This window comes from Ambystoma mexicanum, chromosome 13 (genome assembly GCF_040938575.1).
Source record: "Ambystoma mexicanum isolate Mex_15411 chromosome 13, UKY_AmexF1_1, whole genome shotgun sequence".
NCBI lineage: Eukaryota > Metazoa > Chordata > Amphibia > Caudata > Ambystomatidae > Ambystoma > Ambystoma mexicanum.
The window spans coordinates 381,078,780-381,104,888 of NC_090938.1; the positions used below are offsets into that span (position 1 = coordinate 381,078,780).

Below are 26,109 nucleotides of genomic sequence, written 5' to 3' on the forward strand. Positions count from 1 at the left end.
CAATTCATCTCACAATTTTGGAAAAAATGCTGCCAACTGGCGCAAATCGACGTGAGGTTATCTACCAGTCACCATGCCCAGACTGATGGTCAAACTGAGAGGACCAACCAGACTCTTGAACAATACCTACGTTGCATGATACACCAAACCGAAGGTAATTGGAAGGATATTTTGTGGATTTCTGAATACGCATACAACAATTCTGTACACTCAGGAACTGGACAAAGCCCCTTTTTTACCATGTATGGGCATCACCCTCGAACCTCTGAACTAGATTTGCCCCAACATCTAGAAATTCCAGCGGTGAATCATTTCCACTCTACTATTACACAAGCCTTCAAGGAAGCAACATAGCATTTAAAAAGGGCAAAAGAGAAATACAAAAGAAATGCTGACCAACATAGGAGTGATGCTCCACAATACCAGATTGGGGATCAAGTCTGGCTGGCTACTAAACACATACCCCTGAAAGGAACTCAGACTTTTAACCCTAGATATTTGGGACCTTACACCATTAAGGCCATCATCAACCCGGTGGCCGTTAAATTGGAACTACCTTCTAACATGCAAATTCACCCCGTCTTTCATGTTTCACTCCTGAAACCAGTCCAACCCGGGACAAGATTAACCAATCCACCTGATCCTATCCTAATTGATGGGGAACCCGAATTTGAAGTTAAAAATATCCTGGACTCCAAGATAGTTAACTCAAGACTCTTTTATTTAATTGACTGCAAAGGTTACGGACCACAAGAAAGATCCTGGGAACCTAGTGACCACGTTCATGCACCCCGACTGGTGAAAAAATTCCATCGTAACTTCCCAGACAAACCGGTGCTAAGAGGAAGAACGACCGTGGGTGGGGTCTTGGGGGGGAGTGCTGTCATGATTCCTACCCCCGGGCATCCGGACCAGGTCCAGCTGTCCCGGGACCAGGCATCCATATACTTGGGAAAACCCCAGCAGCCCCAGCTAGGGGCTATCTGGGTCCAGTCCTGGCGCCATAGGCACCAGGCTCATTTGCTTTCACTTACCTCATGCAGATCATGCTGCCCAGCATTAAAGCCAATGTGAAGTCTGAAGGGGGACTACTTTATGTCGGGGACTATTTTCTTACTCGGGTGTGGTCTTGGGAACTTCTTACCTGGGACTACTTTGAAGGCTATTTAAACCACGTCCGAAGAGCAGCTCACGCTTCGCGTTATTCTGCATCCTGCAGCGTAACGCTTACCGTGCCTGCAAGCCAGCATCCAGTCTTCTGCCACGCCCGCCTCGAGTCTGGAGCTCCTAGAGAAAAAGGAGAAAGAAGGAAAAAGGTTAGAACAAGAACAATACTTTTTCCTCACCTGATTCTGAATCCATCGCGCCTTCGAATAGGAAGAAAGACATTATTTGATGCGCGTCGCATCGCCGGCTGCAGCGCTGCCCTATACTCACCAGCCTTCGCAGCAACTCCACGATCCACCTCTGTCTTCTTCATTTCTTCGCCAAACTCCCGCTCCTAAGAGGAATAATGAACAGCAAGGTGAGCCGAGAGAATACTAAGGCAATATTAGTCACCACAATAGACTTACATGATTTTACCGCCGGAGACATTCTTCATCTCCACGGGCCGGCGCAGTCTCCTTTCATCTTTGCCGAACTCCGGCATCTAAGGGGAACAAAAGGAAAGCCAGGTGAGCCGAAAGAACAAACCAAGGGAATCTCCTTCACCATTATAGACTTCCCTGATTTTACCGCCGCAGGTATTATTCCTCAAAACACCATAATTCTCACTCAGCACCTGTAATAAGGGAGAAAGCAAGAGATTCCATACAGGTGTCATTTACCGGACAGTGATGGATACTACAGACTCTTACCTGAACTTTACCAGCCGCACGAGGCAATCTTCTCTAGGGTCAAGCTGCAAGGAATCGGACAAGAGTGAAAGTCAGACATTTTAAACTCTTACGAACTATATACTTACGGCTCCTCGCCAGGAACCTCAGAGTCAATATTGTTCTGGAACTCTCCAATTCCTTCGGACCAGTGAAGTAACTGGTTATCCACGCGCCCCTGCATTCTACGCAGGATGGAGAGCTCATCCTTTAAAAACCTAAGGTGAGAATATAAAAAGAGACATTGGAGGTGATTAGAGGGGAGAACAGTGGGGGGGTATCACTCAAATCCACGGGTGGCTAATTCCCTTTCTCCACTTTCAGGAGAATACTTCTTCGGGTCAAGCAGACGAGATTAGGTGGCCCAGTCCAGTCTGTCATCTCTGCACTACGTGTCACGTGGGTGGAAACCGCAGCTGTCTAGTTCCGATCGACGCCCCTGTGGGAGCCAGGTGAGCGTAACAGTGGGTCGATAAGAAAACATTAGGAGAATGGGAGAAGAGAGGAAAATAACCCTCTGATGTAAGGCTGGCTCCTTCCAGGCAAGAGAACAGGTGGAAGTCAACCAAACCTGAGCTCACATTTTAATTGATTCAGGCAGTACGCAGGTCCAGTCGGACCTTGTCTACACTAATTCACTAGACTTGAGAGGCAGTAAAGATCTCTTGCATACAAGAAGCTGCAGAGATCTACCCCAAAGTACTAATGACCTTGGAATTCCGGGGGGATCCAATTCTGCTAAAAGTAGTGATAGTGCCCGGACTCCCAGAGGAGGTAATCGCCAGTACCGACTTCCTTAATTTTCAAGATCTGCTTCAGCCCTCTTCCAAGGAAGATGGAACATGTTACTTACCTGTAACTATCGTTCTCCAGCATGGGTCTGGCATGGATTCACAAGCTCATTCATAAATTCTATGTTGTCACGCTGAAAATCCTCGGTAAAAAGAAAAACAGTTTCACTTTCACTTACATACTGTATTTCTCCTCTAAACCAATCCCATGTCCATTGGGTAATACTGCCCCCATCCAATGACAGCCCTCTCCTTAAGCCCCTCCTCTGGCAGCCATCTTCAGATTTGGTAAGCACGTAAAGTGGCAATATGTCCAAGGGACGGAGGAAGTGTTTGCACATGAATCCAGGCCAGACCCATGCTGGAGAACAACAGTTACAGTAAGTAACGTGTTCCTTCTCCAGCATGGGGTCTGCATGGATTCAGATGCTCATGAATAACTAATACATAGCAGTACAACATTACACAACCACGGGAGGTGGCAAGGCTCAACAGAAGCAATCAACTCTTACCTCTGCAACAGACTCACCTCAAGCAAACAGGTTGCGAAGCACTGCTTGGCCGACTCTGGACTCCTCCCTGGAATCCCTGTTGGCGCAGTAGAACTTCATGAAGGCGTGCGTGGACACGCACGCAGCAGCCCTGCAGATGTTCAGCAGGGGCACACCAACTAGAAACGCCGTTGTTGCAGCAATCGCTCTGGTGGAGTGGGCTCTCGGATGGATGGGAAGTGATCGGTTCGCCAACCGATGACAGTGCATGATGCAGCCCGAGAGCCACCTTGAGATAGAAGTCTTAGACAAGGCCTTCCCATGGTTCACAGGATCAAAGTTCACAAACAGCTGTGAAGACTTTTGAAAACTCTGCATGCGTGCCAAGTAGAACTTCAGGGCACGAGCAACGTCCAGCGAGTGCAAGGCCCTCTCAGCCAGTGACGAAGGTTTTGGGAAAAAAAACAGGTAAAATCAAACGTTCGTTGAGTTGGAATTCTGACGGAATCTTCGGCATGAAAGAGGGGTGCATCTGCCGCACCACCCTTGATTTGTGGAAAGTCAGGTATGGCTGTTTGCAGGATAGGGCCTGTATCTCACACACCCTCCTGGCGGAGGTGATGGCCACAAAGAAAGCCGTTTTCCACAAGAGGATCATCAGAGGGGCCTGATGCATCGGCTCAAAGGGGGCCCCCCATGAGCCTCGTCAGAACCACATTGAGTTCCCACGCCAGGGCAGGAGCCTTCACTGGTGGGAAAGAACGAAAGTCATAACATGACGAGTCGATGAGATCAAAGTGAAGACCTTCCTGGAGACCTTGTGTAGCGTGAGATAGCCACCAGATGTACCTTGAACGAGGCATGCGCCAGTCCGGCCTTGGCCAAGGACAGCAAATATGAAAGAATCTGCGGGTCCGTGACCCTCAGAGGGGTAATCTTCTGTGACCGGCACCACGTCGCGAAACGCTTCCACTTGTGACCGTAGCACTTCAAAGTTGACGATGTCCTGGCCTTGGCAAGGACCTCCCCACAGTCTGGAGGCAACTCACATCCTCCAAACTCTAGGCCTGCAGGAGCCAAGCCCTCAGGTTGAGCGATCCTTGGTCTTGATGCAGGATTGCACCTCCTCTGGCTAGAAGAACCGGAGCCTCTGGTAGCTTGATCGGAGGCGACGCCGACAGGCTGAGAAGTTTCCGGATACAAAATCTGCCTCGGCCACGTCTGAGTGTATTGATGACTCGTAGCAGGAGAGGTAAGGGAGGAAAAGCATACAGAAATATCCCTTCCCCTGGGAAGGAGAACGCATCTCCCAGGCTCCTCGGTTGGTGGAATCTGCTGGAAAACTTCTGGCATTTGGAGTTTGCCGCCGTCACAGGCAGATCAATCTGGCGCCTGCTCTACTTGGCGGAGATGTGGTCCACCTGTTCCTGCCAAAGTTCCCACTCGTGGCAGGAGCACAATTCCCTGCTGAAGGAATCTGCAATGGTGTTCTTGACTCCCGCCATTTGAAGAGGAACATTTCTTATCCGACGGCCCAGCGGCATAATTCCTGCGCTCCCCTGAAGAGCCCGGGGATCGAGTGCCTCCTTGTTTCCTGATGTAGAACATTGTGGTGGTGTTGTCTGTGAAGATCCTGACCACCATGCCCTTCAGAGACGGAAGGAATGACCCGAGGGCCCAGAACACTGCACGTAGCTCTAGGATGCTGATATGGAGATCCTTCTCTGTGAGCCAGAGGCCTCTGGTGTGCAGACGTCCGGTGTGGACACCCCAGCCTTCCAGGGAATCGTCCATTGTGACCGTTTCCTGGAACAGAGGGTTCTGAAATCCCATTCCCCCTGCCGATGTTGGAACGGACATCCCACCACCTTATCGCCTGGCGGAACTCATCGTCCAGAGTGATCTTGTCCGCAAAGTTTCCAGACACTTGTACCCAGCAAGGGTCCAGGAATCTTGAAGAGGTCGCATCCGCAACCTGCAAAGCCAGATGAGGTAGATGCAGGACGAAATCATGCCGAGCAACGACCATCTTCTTCGACAACAGGTGCTGCACCTTCCCCTGAATGGCCACTACCCTCTCCTCCGAGGGTGATGCTAGGCAGGACCCTGTGTCGAGTCTGGCCCCCAGGAACAGCGCATTCTGCAATGGTGTCAAGCAGGACTTTGGATAACTGATGGAGAATCACAGATCCATCATCAGCTTGACAGCTGCCCCTATGTGCCCGACAACTAATTCTCGCGAGCGGGACCGGATTAGCCTATCATCGAGGTACGGCTATACGTGAATCCCTTATAGACGCAGATTGGCCGCCACTGGTGCCAGGCATTTACTGAACTCTCTGGGGCTGACTTCAAGCTAAAGGGTAGGGCCTTGAACTGGTAGTGCTGTCCCTGCACTACGAAGCATAGAAACTTGCAGTGCTTCCTGTGAATGGGGACGTGGAAGTAGGCATCCTCCAGGTCCGGCAATGTCAAGAAATCCCCTCTTTCCAGTTGGCCGAGCACATGCTGCAACGTGACCATCCTGAATTTCTGAGACTTGAGATACTTGTTCAGATGTCTCAGGTCTAGAATGACGTATCTGGAATAGACTTTGGAGCCCTGGAGTCAGTGTGGAACCAGCTCTATCACCCTTTTTCGTAGCATAACCCATACTTCCTCCAAGAGCTGAGGGATGTGCTGCTCCTGATGTGCCACCGGAGGGATCCGCCGACACCTGTGCTGACATTCCAGGGTATGTCCTTGGGCGAGAGCGTCAAGCACCCATCTGTCGGTGGTGATCTTTTCCCACTCACTGACGAACCTCGTCAGCCGGCCTCCCACCGCAGTACACGGGTGGGGGCCCAACATCTTAGCCGGTTCAGGCTTGCTTCGGTGCCAGCGCCCCGCCCTGCTGACAATAGCGACGCTGTCCTCCTCCCAGGAGGCCTGGGAACGGCCTCTGTGGGCTTCCTCAGTCATGGATCTGGAAGGCTGATGGTACGAGGAGGAGAAATGAGAACATAATGTTGTGGTCCACGCTGCTGGATAATAAAATATAGAAAATTATTTAAATAATTCAACTGTTGCGTGTATCTATACAGATATGACGTTCAAGTCGTCCCATTACAAATCTGGATGCAATCATAAGGTCAAATATTTGGAACTAAGGGTTTGATTTATTAAAATGAAATGTAAAAAAACTTAAAAAGCGCATACTAAAAAATGTGCACAAATAAACACTTAATAGATGAATATACAAATTGAGGAAAGTTAGTTGTTTTAAATGGAGAAAAAATCTATTTATCAAATTACAATACACAAGATAAAAATAGAAAACAAAACAGAATTTTGTAAAACATAAGAAATACACTTGGTGTTGTAAGTTAAATTAACTAATGTGTTAATTGTTGCAGGTCTGCCTACGTGTGTGTACACATCACACTCATGCTCAATTCAGGTGCCCTAATAATTTTTTCTGGACACCTGTACACGTTTCGGCAAAAAGCCACATGCTGGGCCAAGTATCAAAAGCCTTCCTCAGGGTGAATTACAACTGGACCCTAGGGGGAAGCAAACACGAGAAAAACATTGATTGCATTCAGATTGAGGGATGCTTTTTGAATTGCTCAATAATAAACTGTCTAATACTATTCACAGTCTCAAAGGCTTACCCATAGTCATAGACTTGATGGGTAATATGAAGTGCGGCATGCCGGTAGTGACATCGTCGGTGCAGTACATGTAGCGCAGAGGTGCGGAGGCCATTTTGAGTGGCCACGCTGGTCTGTGGGCAAATGGAATGAACCATATATCAGGGTGAAGTATTATCTAGTTAAAAGGAGGTTGTCACTGGTGCCTTATTTTCATTGCAGTAAAAGATTAGTTTGGACTTTTTAAGAGATTTGATAACAACACAAATTGAGTGCATTCTACTTAACAGAATGAGCCTTGTACCAGGCTCCAATGTCATCTAGTACGAGGAGGAGAAACCTTTCTCTGGAGGAGCGAAAAGAAGAGCGGTGCTTTTGGAGGGTACCCAGGGCATGGGCCATCTCCATATCAACCTTGATGGCCTGCAGGAACTGTCCCGAAAAGGTTATCCCAGTACTTTCGTTTGGGCCTCCTGGTGGAAATTCATGGCCTTCATCCAACCTTAGAACAAAGGCAGACACAGTTCCCAATCTGCCAGAACCCACTGTGATGGTGTGGTCCGACGCTACCTCTCCCTCCTGGAAGAGGGTGATCGGCTCCATCCTCTTGTCGTCGTGGAGGAACTCCAGAATGGGACCCAGCTTGTACCACAGCTCCCTGGCATACCTGGCTAGGATTGCCAGTGCATTGGCTGCCTTGATGGTGGACGCTGCATTGTAAATCACTTTCCTCCTCATGGAGTCTATCTTCTTACCCTCGCTCTCCGGAGGGACCGAAGACAACGAGGACGGGTTAGATTACCACTTTCCCGTGGTTGCCGAAACCACTGAATCTGGTGATGGTTGTGACCTTAGGCACTTGGGTGCATTCCGGTACCCGCTACTTCTTTTGCAGCCTATCTGGCTTGGCTGGAGCCGTGCAAGGGTTCTTCAAGAGGGCCAGGCCCTCCTCCCTCACGCCGTCCAGAAGGAGGAGCACTGTCATGATTGTCTTCCTCTTAGCCTTGCGCCTCTGGTACAGGAAATCCTCCTTCATGGTTTCTTCTGGCACAAGCTGGAACAGCTTGGAGGCTCTGGCGATCATGGAATGTAACAACCCACCTCATCCGGTGAGGACGCCCTAGGCTGCAGGGACCAGCTGCCCACTCCGACAATGTCATCCGTCATCGTGGCCATATCTGTCCCCATACCTGTGTCTGAGTCCTCTGGGGGATGTGGGGCCCGACGCAGATGTGGAGGCTGAAAAGGGTGTGTCAGATGGCGCTTCCTTTTCTTCGTCATCGGTTGGTCAGGGTCCTGGGGGACCGTTGGAACAGGCCCTTGTGACATCCTCTTCTGGATCTCCGACACCAAGATGTGGAGGGTTGATAGGATGTACAGAGACACATCCCTCAGCAGAATTGGTGTGATCGGAACACTAGGCCCTGCGCCGTCGTCGTCTCCTTCATCGTCCTCTTCCATGTCCTTTTGGACCGTGTGTAGGGACTCCAAGTCCTCGTCGTCCATGGATGAAATTTCCATGGCTTGGGCCACGGCCTGGGACTGATCCAGGGTCCCCTTGCCCCCTTCCCCCTTGTCCACCATGAGAGGCTGGAACCTAGTTCTGAGGAGGTGTCCCCTTCTCTGGTGTGCCAGCAGACCCTGTCAAAGTCACCACGGCGGCGTCACTCCTCGGAGGGACGGATACCTTCAGCGATGTGGGGGCTACCTTCTAGGGTCAGCCCCTTTAGCTATCGAGAGAGCAGCCGCCACCAGCTCTATTGTCGATGAAGACATTTCCTGTGCCGCCTGGGCCTTCTTGGGCAGCTCTGCCTTCTTCTCCTCCGCCCGTGGCTTCTCGGGCTTCTCCTGCACCCTAGCCAGCTAGCCTGGATAACTTTCTCTTCGTGGAGGAGCTTGATTGGCGGCTGGAAATGGAGGCGGAGGGTAATGTCGATCGTGATCTGTCAGTCGCAGACCCGCTTCCATGGCAACCCTGGTAGACCCGCACTTGCAGTGCTTGGCCTTATCTTGGGCCCCCACGGATGAGGCGCCCTCACAGGGCTTAGAAGACCGCTCCTCGGACCGACCGGCCTTGGGTGAGGCATGCCCCTGCTCAGAGCACGGGGCAGGGGCCTTGGCATTTAGCCACGCCGCCAGTCTACTGTGCCTGTCCTTTGCTGTCTTCTTGGAGAATTTGCAGCATATCTCGCAATCACCTTCTTGGTGGTCAGGATGCAGGCAGTAGAGGCATTGTAGGTGCCTGTCTTCCACAAACACATTTCGGAGCCCACACTTGGTGCAGAACTTGAAGAGAGATCTTCCTTCTTTCTTCTCCTCCGTCATGGTCGCAGGGTGCGAAGTAGGCCCGAGGGCCTTCTGGAAACTTCGCCGGTCTTCGCCCTTGATGGGTGCTGAATTTCACCGACAACAGATCCCCGCTGTCAGCAGATGGAGAGAAGAGCACACATGCTCTTTTGAACAAAAATAGAACCTTTTTCCACAAAAAACATGAAAAAAGGTAGAAGTAGCTCGCAAGGCAAACTCGAGGACTCCCAACACTGAAGCGTGCGATAAAAATCAGAAGATGGCTGCCAGAGAAGTGGCTTAGGGAGAGGGCTGCCATTGGATGGGGGCAGAATGACCCAGAGGACAGTGAATGGTTTATAGGAGAAATACAGTTTGTAAGTGAAAGAGAAACTGTTTTTCTTTTTGCCGAGGATTCCCAGCCTGACGATGGGGAATATTCATGAGCGTGTGAATGCATGCCAGATCCCATGCTGGAGAAATTAAGGAAATTGATTCCCTGCTATCATCCTGGAAAGAGATTTCAGGAGGAAGAGTTGACTCTGGAGGGGATTTGGCAAAAAGGAGTCTTAACCAAGATTGTAGACCCACTTGAGGTGGGCTTAAATCAAACGGTGGGAGTATGTGACGAATCTGAGGAGTTTGTCCCCTCTCCCCAAGAGGGAGCCACTCCATTTGGGGCAAGGGAGGGGAGCCTGCTACACTAAACACCCCCAGAGGACAGAGTAAGCGGGAACCTTCTGGAGGTGACTCCTCATTAGGGGATGGGGAAACCACAAAGAGACTTCAGTCACCATCCCTTTTTCCCAGGTACTAACACATTCCTGGGGCATGAAGGAGCTAAGATGTGTGAAAACTCATTAACAATGGCTGGCTCTGTTTCTGATCAAAACTTCATTTTTTCCTCTTAAGTAAAACAGCTAAATGAGGGAAAAAACAGCCTCCTGAAGTCACATCAAGTGAGGAACCAAACAGGCAGGAGTATCCACAAAGTCAGCAGAGCCTAATTACAGTGCAGCGCACATTGATAAGAGGGAAACTCTGAGTGACAGAACGCCAGATGTGTGTCGCACCTGGAGGTCCACACCAGAAGAGTGCAATCGGCCTGGCAGTGGAATAAAACGCAGCACATGCACAAACTACAAGTTTTGGACTGTGAATATAGGCAATGATGTTTGGTAAAGAGACACAGGGGTTGTGGTCAGAGGCCATTACTTTCACTTGTGCAAGGCCCAAACGAATGTCTTGGTTGTTTAATATTTTCTTTTGAGCAGTATGGAGAGAAAGTAGGTTGGAGTAGGATTTCTGAACAGAGGACTTCATTAATGTTTGACCATCTTTTTAAACTAACAAGCAGCCCATGTTCCGTCATTTGTATTGAGTAGGGGTTAGTATCACTGAGTTAGGGAAAGATTAGGTCTTTGAAATCAGAAGAGAAATACACCTTTTGAAAATCATGCCTGATTGTCTTGTAAGGGTACAGCGGCTGAAGACTTATTAAATAAAGCAAGAGAAAACCTATTTTTTCCTATTCCTAAGAGGGGTTTCCCTGCCTCAACTAAAGATCTAAGGTGGATGTCATGATGTCTGTCAACCTAAAAGGGTCCCCCGTCCTGTGAAGAAAGCCTTACTTGTGTCCCTTACACTAGAAACTAAAGAATAAGGTAGTACTGTTCTGGTCCCAGGAGAATGACTACCTTCTCCTGGGTTATGACTAAAGTTTCACACAATGCTTACTTGGTGGGCCAGGAGAATGCCTCCCTACTCCTGGCGTCCAGTCTCAGATATATTGAGGGGAATGACTGCCTTCTCCAGGCCTTGTTGGACCTTACTCCCGTTCTGCGTTACAAGGAGAATGACTCCCTTCTCCTGGTAGTCTTAGAACAGTCTCTTACAGCCAGGGGGAATGACTCCCTTCCCCTGTCTTCTCTTTATTAGGATTCACACCTACAACACCCAACTCTGAGTGTTAGGAGGGTCCGCAACCCAGCCTTCTCTTCTTCTTTGATCTGGCCCACTTTATTCACTTCTCTGCCCAGTACTGCAATGAGAAGGAGGACTCTTATTACTCTCTTGGTTTGGGTCCCAGACCCTGGTTTCTCTTCTTTGAACTGGCACACTTGCTTCAGTTCCCTGCCAAGTACTACCACAAGGAAGATGACTCATATCACTCTCTTGGTCTGGGTCAATGACCCTTCTTTGGCTTTCAGTGGGTTTATACCGACCACTGTTGTGAGAGACTCTTTCTCTCAAGTTCTCTTTATGGTACTTGGGGTCCTTGACCATTTTCCAGTGATCAACAGGCATCGTTTCACCACTGCAATTAGGAGAAGAAGGTTTGAAGGCTTTCTGCCCCTGCCATGCCACCCAAGCATTATGATTGCAAAAGGGCCTAGGGACAACTGCATGCGCCCTCTTGAAAAGTCGCCCTGCGTCCCCTCCAGGTCTCCTGTGCCACCCTATACCTTGTTAAGACCTTTGACACGTTGCTGGGGCTTCCTGGGATGGTGGCCGTTCTGTCCGGCTTTTCTGGTATCCCGCTTTCCCCGTGGCTGTGCGATGGTGTTCCGGACTGCCTTCTGCATTCCTTTCTCCTCTCGACACTGCTGTGCAATGGCCTGCTCCAGCAGACCTCCCGATCATCAGACACGGCAGACTGTCAGCGTCCTTGGAGATCTCCCCCTCCGGATCAGCGATGCAGATTCATATCTCCCGCGTTTTGATGCACAGCACACCTGCCGTCCTCTGCGGCTGACCGAAACACAGTGTTTAGTCCATTGTCGATTTTTATACAATTTGGCCAGCAGTGTCGGGGCCCATTGTATAAGTCCTTCGTCTCTTTCACATATTTCATCTTCATTGCTCCGCAGGCCCAACTCGTCCCAGTACCTCGAGTACCTAATTTCATGTTGTTCTTCTTTGTCTCAGTATTTTCCAGAACCTTAAGATAATCTGCCTTATAACAGTACATAGGTCTACTGTCTACAAATAGGTTAGCAGAGGTAGGAGAGGTTAGAGTATGTGGTGGTGTGATGTTCTCATAAGCGCTGTACCATAAATGGTTGTCCTCATCCCTATGGGAATTCGGGGGAGGGAGGAGTACTCCCCATGAGATCCTCCCACTTTATACCACCCCCAGGGCGATTAACAGGTAGCTGCCTCACCTCCCTGGGCTCATGGGAAAGGGCTCCCCGTCGGAGAGAAGTGACGAAATCTAGTAAATCGTCACAGTCTCCTGACTCTGACGGTTCTATGTAATAATTTCTAATATTGAAAGCAGCATGCAAAAATGACTGATTTTTTTCGTCTAATTTGGTGCAGCCTTTAATATTCAAAATACTTCACTATTCAGACCTCCCTCTCCCTGAAAACCAATCTCCTGCTTAAAATCGAGGGGGGGGGGGAATGTTTTTGATGATCTGGAAACACAAGTTCTCAGAAGACAATCTTCACTCCCTATAACCAAAAACAATGTGCTGTACAATGATTACAATGCAAAAGACAAAATTAAAGTCTTAGAGAAATGGCACTGTGTAGGACATGCTGAAAACTAGAACAATATAACCAAGGAAAGAGTGAAAGGGTCTTAAGAAAGAGAAGGGAAAAACAAAAAAGAAGGAAACTGAAAAAAAGAGTGCAGAACTCAGTAAGACACTCACGCTACGTTTGCTGGATGACTGGCGGGTGTTCCGTCGCGGACGTGGCCGTCCCCGTGTTTGGTGTTCCAGTTTGGTGCCTTCAGTAGGGAGATCTACTAACGCCTCAAAGGAAGTGCTCCTGGAGCGGGAATATTGGCTGCTGGTGGATGAAGAAAACCAGCCAGATGGAGATTCCATCTCCATTGTGTGTCGGTCCAGTTCCTGCTCACTCACACCTAGGAAAGAGGGAGTGGCGAATCAAAACATGGACAAAAGAGCAGGGGGAAACATATAGACTTACTTATATATTTGTTTTTAGGAAGTGCTCTAGCTGCCTCACTGCCAATTTAGACCACTAGATACTGAATAATGGAAAGGGAAAGTGAGAGCAGTTGCTAGAAGCATAAGTATATGAAAATGATAGGGCAGGGCAGGGTGATGATTGGTACAAGTGGCAAAGTTGTTTTTAAATATGGAATGGAAAAATCACAGAGAGGCAGAACAAACACTGTGAAAGAGAGAAGTGATGGGGAAGTGAGGCTGGTATGCTTACTGATGAAGGCAGACACTGGACGGATCTTCCTGCAGTGTAGTTGTCTTTTGATTGCAATTGTATCCTAGAGGCCGGAAACAGCATGAAGGGCATTATGCTAAATGACATCAAAAGGATGCAAAAACAGTCCCAATTTACATAATGATAATACACAATTGTAGTTAATTTAAATCAGAATGGAGTTGAATGAAAAATTGCTGATCGGACTCATTCTGTTGCACAACAAAAGAAATCTACTTGTAGGGTGTGAGATTACAGAAGATCAAATTACTTATCTCTCTGTAATGTTCTCTGGAAACTTCTCCGCCACCAGGGGTCACCACGTGGCTCCACGTCGGTCCGTCCGACCCTGCGCCGGAAGTGATGTTGGGGCCAGAATAAGTAGCAGCGCCATACCCCATGACCTTAGTTCAACCCTTTTTCTTAGACACTGAGGGAGTGTAGAACCGATGGTGTACTAGCTTCCTGCAAGAGGGGCAGGTAGGGAGGGTGATGAAAAATGTGTGGCAGGAACATCCATCAGAAAGAACATTACAGAGGGTAAGTAATTTGTTCTTCTAATTGATTCTAATGGATTGTTTCTTGCCATGGATTCCTCATCTATGACAGTCCCAAAGCAGTATGTAATCTGCATGTGGGAGGAAGCAAGGACAACACCTAAACCAGAAAACTCTGGGGGTCTACCCTACCAGAACGGGAATCCAAGCAGTAATACTTAGCGAACGTGTGCACAGACGCCCACGCTGTAGCCGTGCAAATGTCCAGGACAGGGACCCCCTCCCCCCTTTGCTGGGAAGATGTGGCAGCCACTCCTCTGGTAGAATGAGCCCTGAGACCTGCAGGCACATCTTTCCCAGCCAGATCGTAGCATTCTGAGATGCAGAGAATGATCCACCTGGACAGGGTCTGCTTGGTCACAGCACTGCCAGCATGAGCACCAGCGTAACCAACAAAAAGCTGGTCATCTTTCCCAGCCTCTCTAGTATGAGAGACATAGCCCTTAAGGGCCCATTCCAGATCCAGTTGATGAAATTGTTCCTCTGCATTGGCAGGGTGAGGTGAAGACAGGAAGATGGATCTTCTGAAAGAGATGGAAATCCAAGACCACCATCGTCAGAAATGTCACCTTCTTTTTGGAAAAATAACCAATAGGGAGGTACAACACACAACGCCTGGAGCTCACTCACCCATCTAGAGGAAGTGATGGCAACAAGGAAAATCACATTAAGGGTGAACAATCTAATAGAACAGGAATGAAGGGGCTCAAACTCTCTGGGCGGTAGACATCAAAGGTTTCCAGCAGTCACAGAACACACCTCTGGACCCTGGGTGACACCAATGGACTTCTTTGTTTCGAGATGTCCGGGCACTCATCATCAGGACTCACGAAGATCCCTCTCCAGATGGCAGGCACACAGGACTAGCTTCCAGGGCTCTTTGAATAAAGAGTAGCATGCTGTGCGGTGGTCCATCGTAGCTCATGAGAGGTCTCCTTTGCATTTCCTCTCTGGATCAGTCCTTTGAAGAACACAGCAGCTTTTAGATCACATGAAGAAAAAGCAGCAGCAGATTTCTCCTCCAACTGGGCTTCAAGGAACAGCTTCTTCTTGCTTCAGCTTTGACTTCAGCTTCTGAAAAAATTGGTGAGTGAGAGGTCCTCTTCTGTACACATTGGTTCCCGTTCACTGAGGCTGAGCCAGGCTCAGTCAACAAATCACACAGAAGGGCATTCATGCAAGCAGGCAGTCAATCAGGCTCACAGGCATTCAGGTCATTCACTCCACCCAGACACCCATAACAAAGAATGTGTATTGGGTAAGCACCCAGCCTTTCAGCATACTACACTGCACTCATTATTTGTCGATCTTCGTTGTGTGGGCAGGAGCCTGCCATGGACCAGAATGAACGGCTGCTCCCAGGTGAGCCGTGGACCAGCATGAACAGCTGATCACAGATGCACCTCGCAGCTACATCCGGACAATATCCAGCGGATTTAGGGCCTTCTCTGCCCTTGTGAATGCGTGCTGCAACATGACCAGACCCCGCATCAGGAATCCACAGATTGCCTTTGTCTGCCCTCCCCTCCATGCCGATCCGATGCACTAACGGCGTCCTGCTTTTAAAATAGCTGCCGCCCGCATGTTTACTGCGGTCGCCTAGCAATGACCTCGTGGCTGATTGGCCGCCCGCTCCATATCCTGTGCACAGCCCCGCCGGAAGGCGCGAGCCGGCACCCTTACCCAAGGCACCCGTTAGAAGGCACAGAGCCTGTCTGTGCCTGTCCGGGACTGCTGGGCTGCCTCTGCTGAACCTTTTACTCCAATGGACTTCCAAATATACCTGTGAGTAACCCATATTGCACGTAGTACCATACTGCTAGCTGTACCTGATCCATGATCACTGGCTCCATCCCATCCCCCTGCCTGCATGCACCGCTCGTACACGCCTAGTGATAACCCGTTAGAATACCATACAGCTACTACATTTGGGTCTACACTTAACTCTATACTAGTGTACCGTGTCTCCTAGCCTATGACCGATTCCATGCTGGTATCTCTGCACTGTTAATCAAGCGCTCTGCACGTGCAGATGTCATGCCGTGTACTTAGAAGGGTCTGGAGCCCTCACATTATTCCATACCACTGCAGGTACAGTGCCCCGCACAGAGGTAGGTGCATCAGATGTGCACTCTGATCTTCACTAGATGGTCTCCTTATTTCTGTGAGACTTGTAACACCACCTAATAAGCTAGGCAACCTATCTCTTGCACCAAATGCACTGCTTTATACCCAAACCGCATATTATGGCATCTTGTGATCCTACCTATAGCATGCCTGCATCAGATGCACTGCCTATTATCTAAATACTGCACTTAGCCTCATGCTGCCCACCGTTTGATTGCTGCATTTAGCCTATGTTGTCCACTGCTTGACTGCTGCATTTAGCCTTTTTTGTCCACCACTTGAGTACTGCATTTAGCCTCATGCCACCCACCGTTTGATTGCTGCATTTAGCCTATGTTGTCCTCCGCTTGACTGCTGCATTTAGCCTTTGGTGTCCACCACTTGAGTACTGCATTTAGCCTCATGCCGCCCACCGTTTCACTGCTGCATTTAGCCTATGTTGTCCACCACTTGAGTACCGCACTAAGCCTCATGCCCCCCACCGTTTGATTGCTGCATTTAGCCTATGTTGTCCACCTTTTGACTGCTGCATTTAGCCCTATGTCTGTATGATGTAGCCAGTTCGGCCTAGTTTGCTATCTGCTTAACTTGCCTTTAACGCTATGTACTCCCATTTGTCAACCCGAGTCTATTTGGCTGCAATCATTAACCTTTCTCATTACCACTGTATATATCACCATGCCCTCCATACTGCCCCCAGAGAAAGACGAAGCCCTCACCATGCCACCTACTCTTAAATCCCCATGCAACACAACACAGAGAAATCTTAGACTGCGTGCACGCCTACCCAAAATATTCGAACCTCTCAACAAATATAATATTAACTTAGATCACCTTCGACCTATAATACACCCCCCTAGGGCAACTACCCCTCTTCCCAACCCCAAGCGTTGCTCCAAAAGAAATAAGACTACCGTTAGGCCACATGCCACCTCTGATCCTCACCCAATGCCACTTTCAGAACCCAATCTCAAAGGCGCATTAATAAATGCTTGCTCATTAGTCGCCCATGATACAGACATAGCAGAGACCATCCTGGACAATGACCTTGACTTTATCGCCATCACAGAATCTTGGCTCCATGAGGCAGCATGCCCAGCACTAACGTTAGCAGTCCCAGACAATTCTACCATTATCAGAGCCGTTAGACTAGACTCACGTGGTGGAGGAATAGCGATTATCGCCAAAACCAATCTCTCTATGAGAATTACCTCATCACCCAACGTTAAATCCTGTGAGTCACTGTCCATTAAACTACCTATCGCCAACTCCCAAACTCTAAACATCCATCTACTCTACAGACCCCCAGGCCCAACTAATACCTTTAATGAAGACATAATGACTATTATCTCAGAAAAGCTAAAAAACTCCTCACAAACCATAGTGCTAGGAGATTTTAATCGAGGGTATGATGATATTAATGATCTCCAGGCTACTTCCGTTGCTAATATCCTTACAGAATTAGGCTTCACTCAGAAAGTGAACACTTCCACCCATACCAAAGGGCGAACCCTTGTTTGGATTGCCAGTCACAATTGTAACCTCTCCATCACTTCCATCTCCCCACAAATATGGACGGACCATTACCTTATCTCCTTTACTCTCAATACTGAAAGACCTATTGTACCCACACCTCCTCCCGCCTCACCTACTTTAACTAGAAATAAGAAAATTATCGTAGCTGACAATATCCTACCGTATATCCTACCTAATCTGAACGCCCTACCCGACTATACAGACCCAGCTCTACTAGTAGAAGAATACAATAATGCTATGACTACAGCTCCTGACGGCATTGCTCCGCTAGAACTTAGAAATAACAAACCGAAAAAGCATCTCAACTCTTGGTTTACTCCACACCTAAAAAACCTAAGATTACAGAAAAGAAAATGTGAAACGGCATGGAACCTACATCCCACCTCAGAAAATAAAACCAATCTAACAAGTATCTCAACTCAATACAAAAAGATATCATTTTAGCTAAACAAGAAACGTATAACAACAGAATTACACAAGCCAACTCCAGCATTAAGGAGCTCTTCTCTATACTAAAAGAATAAGAAACCCCAATTGCAGTACAGAATGACTCCATCAAAGATAAAACTTGGTGCACTAATATCCAGCTTGCACTAACTAACAAAGTGGCCAATCTCCAAAATAAAATAGCTCTAAAGAAAGCCTCACTACCAGCTCAAAACCAAACTCCCTCAAACAAAACACCAAAGTCTAAACCTATAGAACATATCCAATTTATCTTCTCTAAGGTCTCAGTTATTGAGGCAGAGAAAAAGATTCTTGCGCTCAAACCATCTAATTGCAAAGGTGACCAATGCCCAGCACAACTGATCAATGACGCGGCCAGAGATCTAGCCCCCTTCATCACCAAACTCATCAACGCCTCCTTTACTACAGGCACCATCCCGCGCAACCTAAAGGAATCTTGGGTACTCCCTCTTTTGAAAAAACAAACATTGGATCCCAATATACCCACCAACTATAGGCCCATCACCACAGTGCCATTCCTCCTATAAATCTTAGACAAGGTAGCATACACCCAAATTCAAAACTTCCTCGAGGTGAACCTACTCTTAGGCGCTCGCCAATCGGGCTTCCGGCCACAACATGGCACAGAGACAGCCCTTATTGATCTAAAGACCCAAATAGATTCATTAAGAGATGAGGGAAAATGAGCACTTCTCCTCCTACTAGACCTCTCAGCTGCCTTTGACTTGGTGGACCACAAAGTCCTGTGCAGTCACCTGGACTCAGCGGCCCACTTCTCTAAGGAAGCTATAGTATGGATACAGTCTTTCCTTAGTGACAGGACCATGAGGGCCTTCTCCCCATCAGCCACAGCAGATCCGATACCTATTACCTGTGGAGTGCCCCAAGGCTCATGCGTCTCTCCAACACTCTACAATATCTTCACCAAGCCACTCTTTGACGATCTTGACAATCTGGGTATCACCTACACCAACTATGCAGACGATATCCAGATTCTCCTACCACTTACTGGGGATTATGGAGAAGATCTGGCTATGGTGAACAAAGTCTACAGCATTGTTCAGGCATTAATGGCCAACCATGGCCTGTGTCTGAACGATGACAAAACAGAGCTCATTATCCTGGGTACCACAGCTCGCATCTCCAAACTTAACCCTAACTATTCAGCATTTATTATCGATGGGAATACTATCAAAGTCACCAGAGAAGTAAAAACTTTAGGTTTTTACCTTGACTCAACCTTATCTTTTACCAAATAGGTAAACTCACTGTCCTCCTCTACGGCCTACGCATGTAAGTTAATACGAGCAGGGAAACAATTCTTGTCAGCTGACAGTTGCTTAATCTTATCTAGAGCCCTTTTGTTGTCTAAACTAGATTATTGTAATGCTCTCTACATAGGGGCAAATAAACAAACTATCGACAGAATACAAGTGCTCCAACACAATGCTCTTAGGGTGGCCTTAAGCATCCCTGGAAGAGCACATATATCTGAAATAAGAAGGAAATACAAATGGCTCTCCACTCAAGAAAAATTGTATCTCAAATCGGCCTCTTTCATCCACAAATGTTTAAACAACAAAGCCCCTCATTACCTAACAGAACGATTTATCAGAAAAAATCCCTTCAGACTGCCAAGAATAGCCAACCCCAATTGTCTTCAAGTGCCAAGATTTAAACTGTCCACCATTGGAGGGTCCAGTTTTCCAGTTAGGGCTGCATAACTATGGAACTCCTTACCACACACACTCAGATCTGACCAAACATTTATCAAATTCAGAAAGAACACAATAAAATGGCTCACAGAGAATGACATGTAACACTCACCCTCCTACTGCACTAACTTAGCCCTGCCTGTATGTTATGTATCTTTGGTACATGTATGCTAATGTGTAAATGCCTGTGAATTATGACATGATGTCTACCTACTCTAAACATGTATTATACTGTTTTGCTAAACATGTTTTATACGGTTCTACCCTCACTCTGTAACACTGAGGAAACTATCCTTACCTCTGCTCTGTAACATCCTTATCTAAGATGTAAGCTCTCTTTTCACCTGCGCCCTGATACCTCTGGGTCCAGTGCGCAAAATAAATATACAAACAAACAAACATGTCAGTTTCAGTCCAGGCTGTCTCAGTCAATGTGTCACACACAGAAACTAGACACCCATAACACAGAATGTGAATTCATTTGAGACTCCATTCACACAGATTCCACCCCTAGGGTGTACCCACACCACACAGCCTTTGGGAACGCTCCAGTCGGTCTGACAGGAGGCAGTCCTAGAGCCATATATGCAATTTCCGCCCAACAACCATTCAGGAGGAAGGGATAGAGTGAGGGCTTACCAGTACTTTGGGAAACAAGGTAAACTGCAATAGAAACCAAGATGCCATAGTGGCCATCATGCCTTCTATCAGGAATCCATCGATTCCTGTGGTAGGGCCTGGGTGTCCCAAAAATGGAGGACACTCAGAGCCACTGCCAAGTCAGCATTTAGCTGCCACCAGCCCATACCTTGCTCTGTGGGCAATACACAAGTGCCCAAAAGGAGAACTTACTTACCGTAATGATCTTTCTATGGATTCTTCTCCCGCAGATTCCTCATCATGATAGATATCCATCATCCAGCTCTGCTGTTCGGACCCCTTTGGACAGGGGGCGTAGTGGACCTCGACTCGGCCGTCGATCCCTCTTGTCTGGCTCTCAATCGTCACCTCCGGAAGTGACGTCAGGCATCGTATATATAGCACATCACTTTGCCCCATGCTTCAGTTCCTCCATTCCACCCACAAAGCCTCCATCCCACCAACTCCCGCGAATGAACGCTGCAGAAGAAAAAAACATAGGAGGAGGCTAACCAGCCATTTAAACATTAACAAAGATACATCCTAACAGGGGGTAACCCCCACAACAATGTTTGAAAAATATATATATATATATTTTTTTTTAATGAAACAGAAGCGGTCATCCCAGAGCCAATACCAGATGCCTTCTCGTTTGGACAGAAGCGACAGCCTACAGCACTTTCTGAGCGGGGATGGATGGGAGGGTCAATGAGGAATCTGTGGGAGAAGAATCCATAGAAAGATCATTATGGTGAGTAATTTCACCTTCATTTTATTGCTTTTCTTCCGCAGATTCCTCATCATGACAGACTCCCAAAGCAGTTAGAATAACGGAGGAGGGCAGAAAGATTCACACCAGCAGATTCTGTAGAACCACCCTACCAAACGTTGCATCAGCTCCCTGTGCAACTACCAAGGCATAGTGCTTGGTGAAAGTGTGTAAGGATGACCAAGTGGCCGCCTGGCATATCCCTAATAGGAACTCTCTGCAAGGCTGCAGAGGCCAAGACCCCTGTGGTCGAGTGGGTCCTGATGCCCGCTGGAAGCTCCTTGCCTGCTGATTGGTAACACTCTGATATGAACAAAATAATACAACGTGACAGGGTTTGTTTAGTGATGGCAAGACCTTTTCTAGACAAGGGATGGGCCACGAACAACTGGTCCAATTTCCTAAACTCAGATGTGCGAGCAACATAGAAACTCAATGCTCTCTTGGGGTCAAGTAGGTTGAATCGCTCTTCCTTTTTTGAGGGATGTGGAGGAGGGGTAAAAGACAAGTAATTCAATAGACTGGGACAGATGAATTCTGAAACCACCCTGGGAAGGAATCCAGGTCTGACATTAAGAGAGACTTTCTCAAAAAAGAACTTCAGAAAGAGAGGTTTGCAGTACAAGGCTTGCAGTTCGCTAACCCTCCTGGCAGATGTGATCCCACCCAAAAAGGCTGTCTTAAGGGACAATAGTCGCAAAGAACATGAATGCATAGGCTCAAACGTAGCCCCCATCAAATAGGTCAAAACCAGATTATGGTCCCAATCTGGAACAACAAATGGGGTTGGTGGAAACTTGTTGAGAAGGCCCTTCAGGAACTGGGCCAAGACTGGAATAGTAAAAAAGGAACCTTGGTCTGCGGCCCTCTTGAACACTTACTGGGCCACCAAATACCCTTTGACTGTGGCAAACTGAAGGACTGAAGAGGCCAGTGACAGAAGGAACTCCATCACAGTGCCAGTGGGGCAAGTGATAGTGTCAGTCTCACGTTCCCTGCACCACGCCTCAAATCTTCTCCACCTGCACATGTACAGAGATCTAGTAGAAGGTCTGTGTGCAGCCAGCAATACCTCAAGTACCACCTCAAGTCCCCCAATCATCCTACTTCAACCTCTCTAGAGCCACGCATGTAGGTTAAGGGAATCGGGGGTCGGGTGGAGCACTCAACCCTCCGACTGGGTTAGGAGATCCGGATGCTGAGGCAACCAATGAGGCGGACAGAAGGTCAGATCCAGGAGATCTGAGTACCACGTTGCCCTCGCCCAATAGGGGGTGATAAAGATCATGGTCGCTCGAAGTCTCTTCAACCTCCTCAGAACCTAAGGGATGACGGGAATTGGGGGGAAGGCATAGTGGGGAGGGAAGATCCCATCCACCAGAAACGTGTCCCCAGTGCACCGTTCGCTGGGAATTTCCTCGAGCAAAACTGTTTGCACCTCTTGTTGGACTCTGTGGTGAACTGATCCACTACTGGGGTACTCCAGAGAGCGAAGACCTCCTCAAGGACTTCCTGGCGCACTTCCCAATCGTGTGAAACTGAGCTCTGCCTGTTCAGAGCATCCACCAAGGTGTTTTCTGTCCCCGCCAGATGAACTGCAGAGACCAGGATTTGGTTCTCTCGCAACCAGAACCACAGCTGAATTGCCTCTGCACAGAGTGGGCGGGGGTACACACCACCCTGCTTGTTGAGGTAGTGCATGGCCACTGTGTTGTCCGTCAGGACGAGGACATGCTTCCCTCTGAGAGATGGGGCAAAGGCCCTCAGGGCTAACCTGATGGCCTGTAACTCCAGCCTGTTGATATGCCACTTGGCTTCTGATGGAGGCCCGAGGCCGCTCACCTGCATATCCTCGCAGTGAGTGCCCCAACCCTTCAGGGACGCATCCGTGACCACTCGGCGTGGGGCCAAGGAGGCCAGAAGGGTTCCCCCACCAATAGATTGCTTCACGTGTTTCACCAGCCGAGTTCGATGACTACTTGGTTGGACAGTGAAAGGGGATCCGTGAGAGCTTCTAGATACTGAGACCACTGGTCCCTCATGAGCCACTGAATGGAGCTCATACACAGCCTGGCTTCTGGCACTAGAAAAATACAGAAGGCCATGAGTCCCAAGAGGCGGAGGAAGGAGGCCCCTGGAAGAGTGGCGTTGTTCTGAAACAAGTGCACCATCTGTGCTATGTTGCTGACTCGCTCCTTGGGAGGAAAGGCCTTCCCTATCTGGTTGTCTAGGACTGCTCCGATGAACTGGACTGCTGAACTGGTGTCAAATGGGACTTCTTCAAGTTGAGGGAGAAGCCCATCATGTGCAGTAGTAGGCAGGTGTCCTCCAGATGAGACAAGACCTGCCCCGCTCACTTCCCTCGGATCAGCCAGTCATCCAGATACGGAAATACATGGACTCCGGATCTCCTGAGGTGAGCTGCAACTACCGCCTTGAGCTTGGTGAAGACCCCTGGCGCGGAGGTCAACCCAAATAGTGCTTGTCGCCTATTAGGAACCTTAAGAACTTCCTGTGCTTTTGTTGTATCGGCACATGAAAATAAGCATCCTGTAGGTCTATTGACACCAGTCAGTTCTGTAGTTCGAGAGCGTGGAAAATCTCTCTCAATGTCACCATCCTGAATTTGTCCTTCCTCCGGAACTTGTACAAGGCCCTGAGGTCCAGGATGGGATGGAGACCTCCTCCCTTCTTGGGCACTAGGAAGCACCAGGAATACCAACCCGACCCTCTCTGATCGGGAGGTACCTCTTTCACGGCACCCTTCGACAACAGGGGCCTCAGTCTTTCCTGGAGCTCCTGTCCCGGTTGGATTGGAGAGGTGGAGGTTGGTCTGGAGGCCTTTTTCTAAAAGGCAGACAATAACCCCACCTAATCAACTGCAGGGCCCAGGCATCAGAGGTTATTTCCTGCCACTGAGACTAATGCCCTGCCAACTGTCCACCAACTGGTGCATGGTAGAAGGGCAAAGAGGCTTAGAGGGCACGGGTGACCCTGCCGCTGCTTGTTGGCCTCTAGAGTCCCTCTGCCCCTTCCTGGATGCGACAAGCGCCTCTGTGCTTGCCTGGCTTGCGGATGCTGCGCCTTCCTGCCATAGGGCACATAACGTCTATATCCTCTGCCCCTGGAGGCAAAGCTGAAGGCAGGTTTGGCCGACTGCGTGGCTAGGCCCAATGATTTAGCAACCAACTTTGATTCTTTGAATTTCTATAAGGATTTGTCTGCTTTCTGCCCGAAAAGCATGTCACCTTCAAAGGGCATATCGAGCAACCTGTTTTGAACATTTGGAGAGAAGGCAGAACTTTTTAGATAGACTTGGCGTCTCATTACAACTGCTGTACCCATTGCTCTGCCAACGCAGTCTGCTGTGTCCAGGCCCATTTGTAATGACTGCTTGTTTACCTCGTTCCCATCCTCCATCAGCTGTAAAAATCTGTCCTGCATGGCACCCTCAAGGACAAATTCAGCAGCATGTTCTAGAGCCTTCCATAAGTCAAAAGAGTACTTGGCGAATCCACATGCTATGTTAGTGGCTTTGAGCGCCATGCTACCAGAGGCAAACACCTTTATGGCCAATGCGTCAGATTTCTTCCCCTCTCTATCGGTAGGCAGATTAGAGGTGTATGCCGCAGGTCTGGTGGAAATAGTAACAGCCTGTGTAATCAACCCTTCCAGGGAAAGGTGTGTGGCGAGGAAAGAAGGGTCCGCAATGGCTGGGTTGAAAGGCATGTTATGCCCGACTGTAGGACTCTCGTCCAAAATTGCAGTAAGCTCATACCCCTGAAGAGCGGTAATGGACACCTTAAACCCTAGGGTGTCAACCACCCTGTGAACCAGATCCCAGAACCTAATATTAGCATGGGTATAGGGGTGGTTTGGCTGTAGCTCAAGGTCTGGGGAAGTATCCAGACCACTGGCGTCATGTAGACCCTGAGCTAGGGCCAGTAAATCGGTCTGGTCGTTGAAAATAATTGACCCCGCCGGGCCCCGTGAAGACGGGGTCAACTGAGTCCTCAGGATCATCAACGCCAGATATGGATTGCATCGTATCAAAGAAACCCTATCTCGACAGCGGCACAAATGAACCATCGCCGACTGTCGGTGCTGAGGGCTTGAGAATAGGTTTTGAAGCAGAAGCTTTCGATGCCGAAGGTTCTTTCTGCGTGGAGGGACATTCAGATAACCGATGGGCATCATGGGCCTCGGCCTTGTGGCCCTCTGGTGACTTATGCCTGGTAGGCGTAACACCTGAAGAGGTTTTCAACGCTGATAATGGCGACGGAGTGGCTAGCTTGGGGTCGGTAGCACCGAGCGCCGCTTTTGCCACCAAAGCTTGCTGGCCGGGGGCTGGAGCTGCACCTACAGTGGCTTGCCTCGTAAACATTTCTAACATTGAAGTTTTAAAACTTTCCCACTCTTCCCGAGTGGTCGGACCCGCTGAGGCCTTACCTCGTTCCGACGAAGAGCTGGACTTGCGTCGATGGCGGTGGTGCTGCTTCTTCTTCAGCGAGGAAGACGACGAGGAATGGCTCCTCGAATGTGACCGTTTCTTGGTTTTCTTGCGATGTAGTTCATTCCCCTTGTCGTGAGTGGGCTCCTTAGTCTCAGCCTCCAAAGACCGGACAAGCGACCGTGCCGGAGACATGACGCATGGTCAGCCCAAAGCCAGTTTCCACTCTGCAAAACCAGTTTCCACTTTGCACTCTCGCATAGGGATATCAGGTGCATCTTTGCACACGACGCGCTGGATTCCGTGTCGTGACGAACACCTAGACAACCATAGACAGACGTCGCAGGGGTCGGTCATAGACATTTTGGACTCACAATCGCAGCTTGAAGCCGAATTCCTGTGAGACAACATTGCATGTAGGTTTTCAAAGAACATGTACAAACAGAACAAAAAGAACGTTGAGTAAACTCAAGTCGTGTTCCCGATGCAGCGCGCAAGCAAGCAGAAAAAAGGAACTGAAGCATGGGGCGTATTGACATGCAATATATACGATGCCCGACGTCACTTCCGGAGCCGACGA

At 48.8% G+C, this 26,109-nt stretch overlaps 1 protein-coding gene across 2 annotated transcripts in view; it reads right to left on the reverse strand.

Moving 5' to 3' along the window:
- CARMIL3 (capping protein regulator and myosin 1 linker 3) overlaps positions 1-26,109 on the reverse strand; it is a 2,002,476-nt gene that overhangs the window by 906,347 nt on the left and 1,070,020 nt on the right. For both annotated transcript variants that reach the window (XM_069633925.1, XM_069633924.1), the window contains exons 30-31: positions 13,269-13,332; positions 12,737-12,951 (exon numbers count right to left, since the gene is read on the reverse strand). In XM_069633925.1, coding sequence (XP_069490026.1) covers positions 12,737-12,951; positions 13,269-13,332 — 279 coding nt within the window. The remainder of the gene's footprint in view (positions 1-12,736; positions 12,952-13,268; positions 13,333-26,109) is intronic.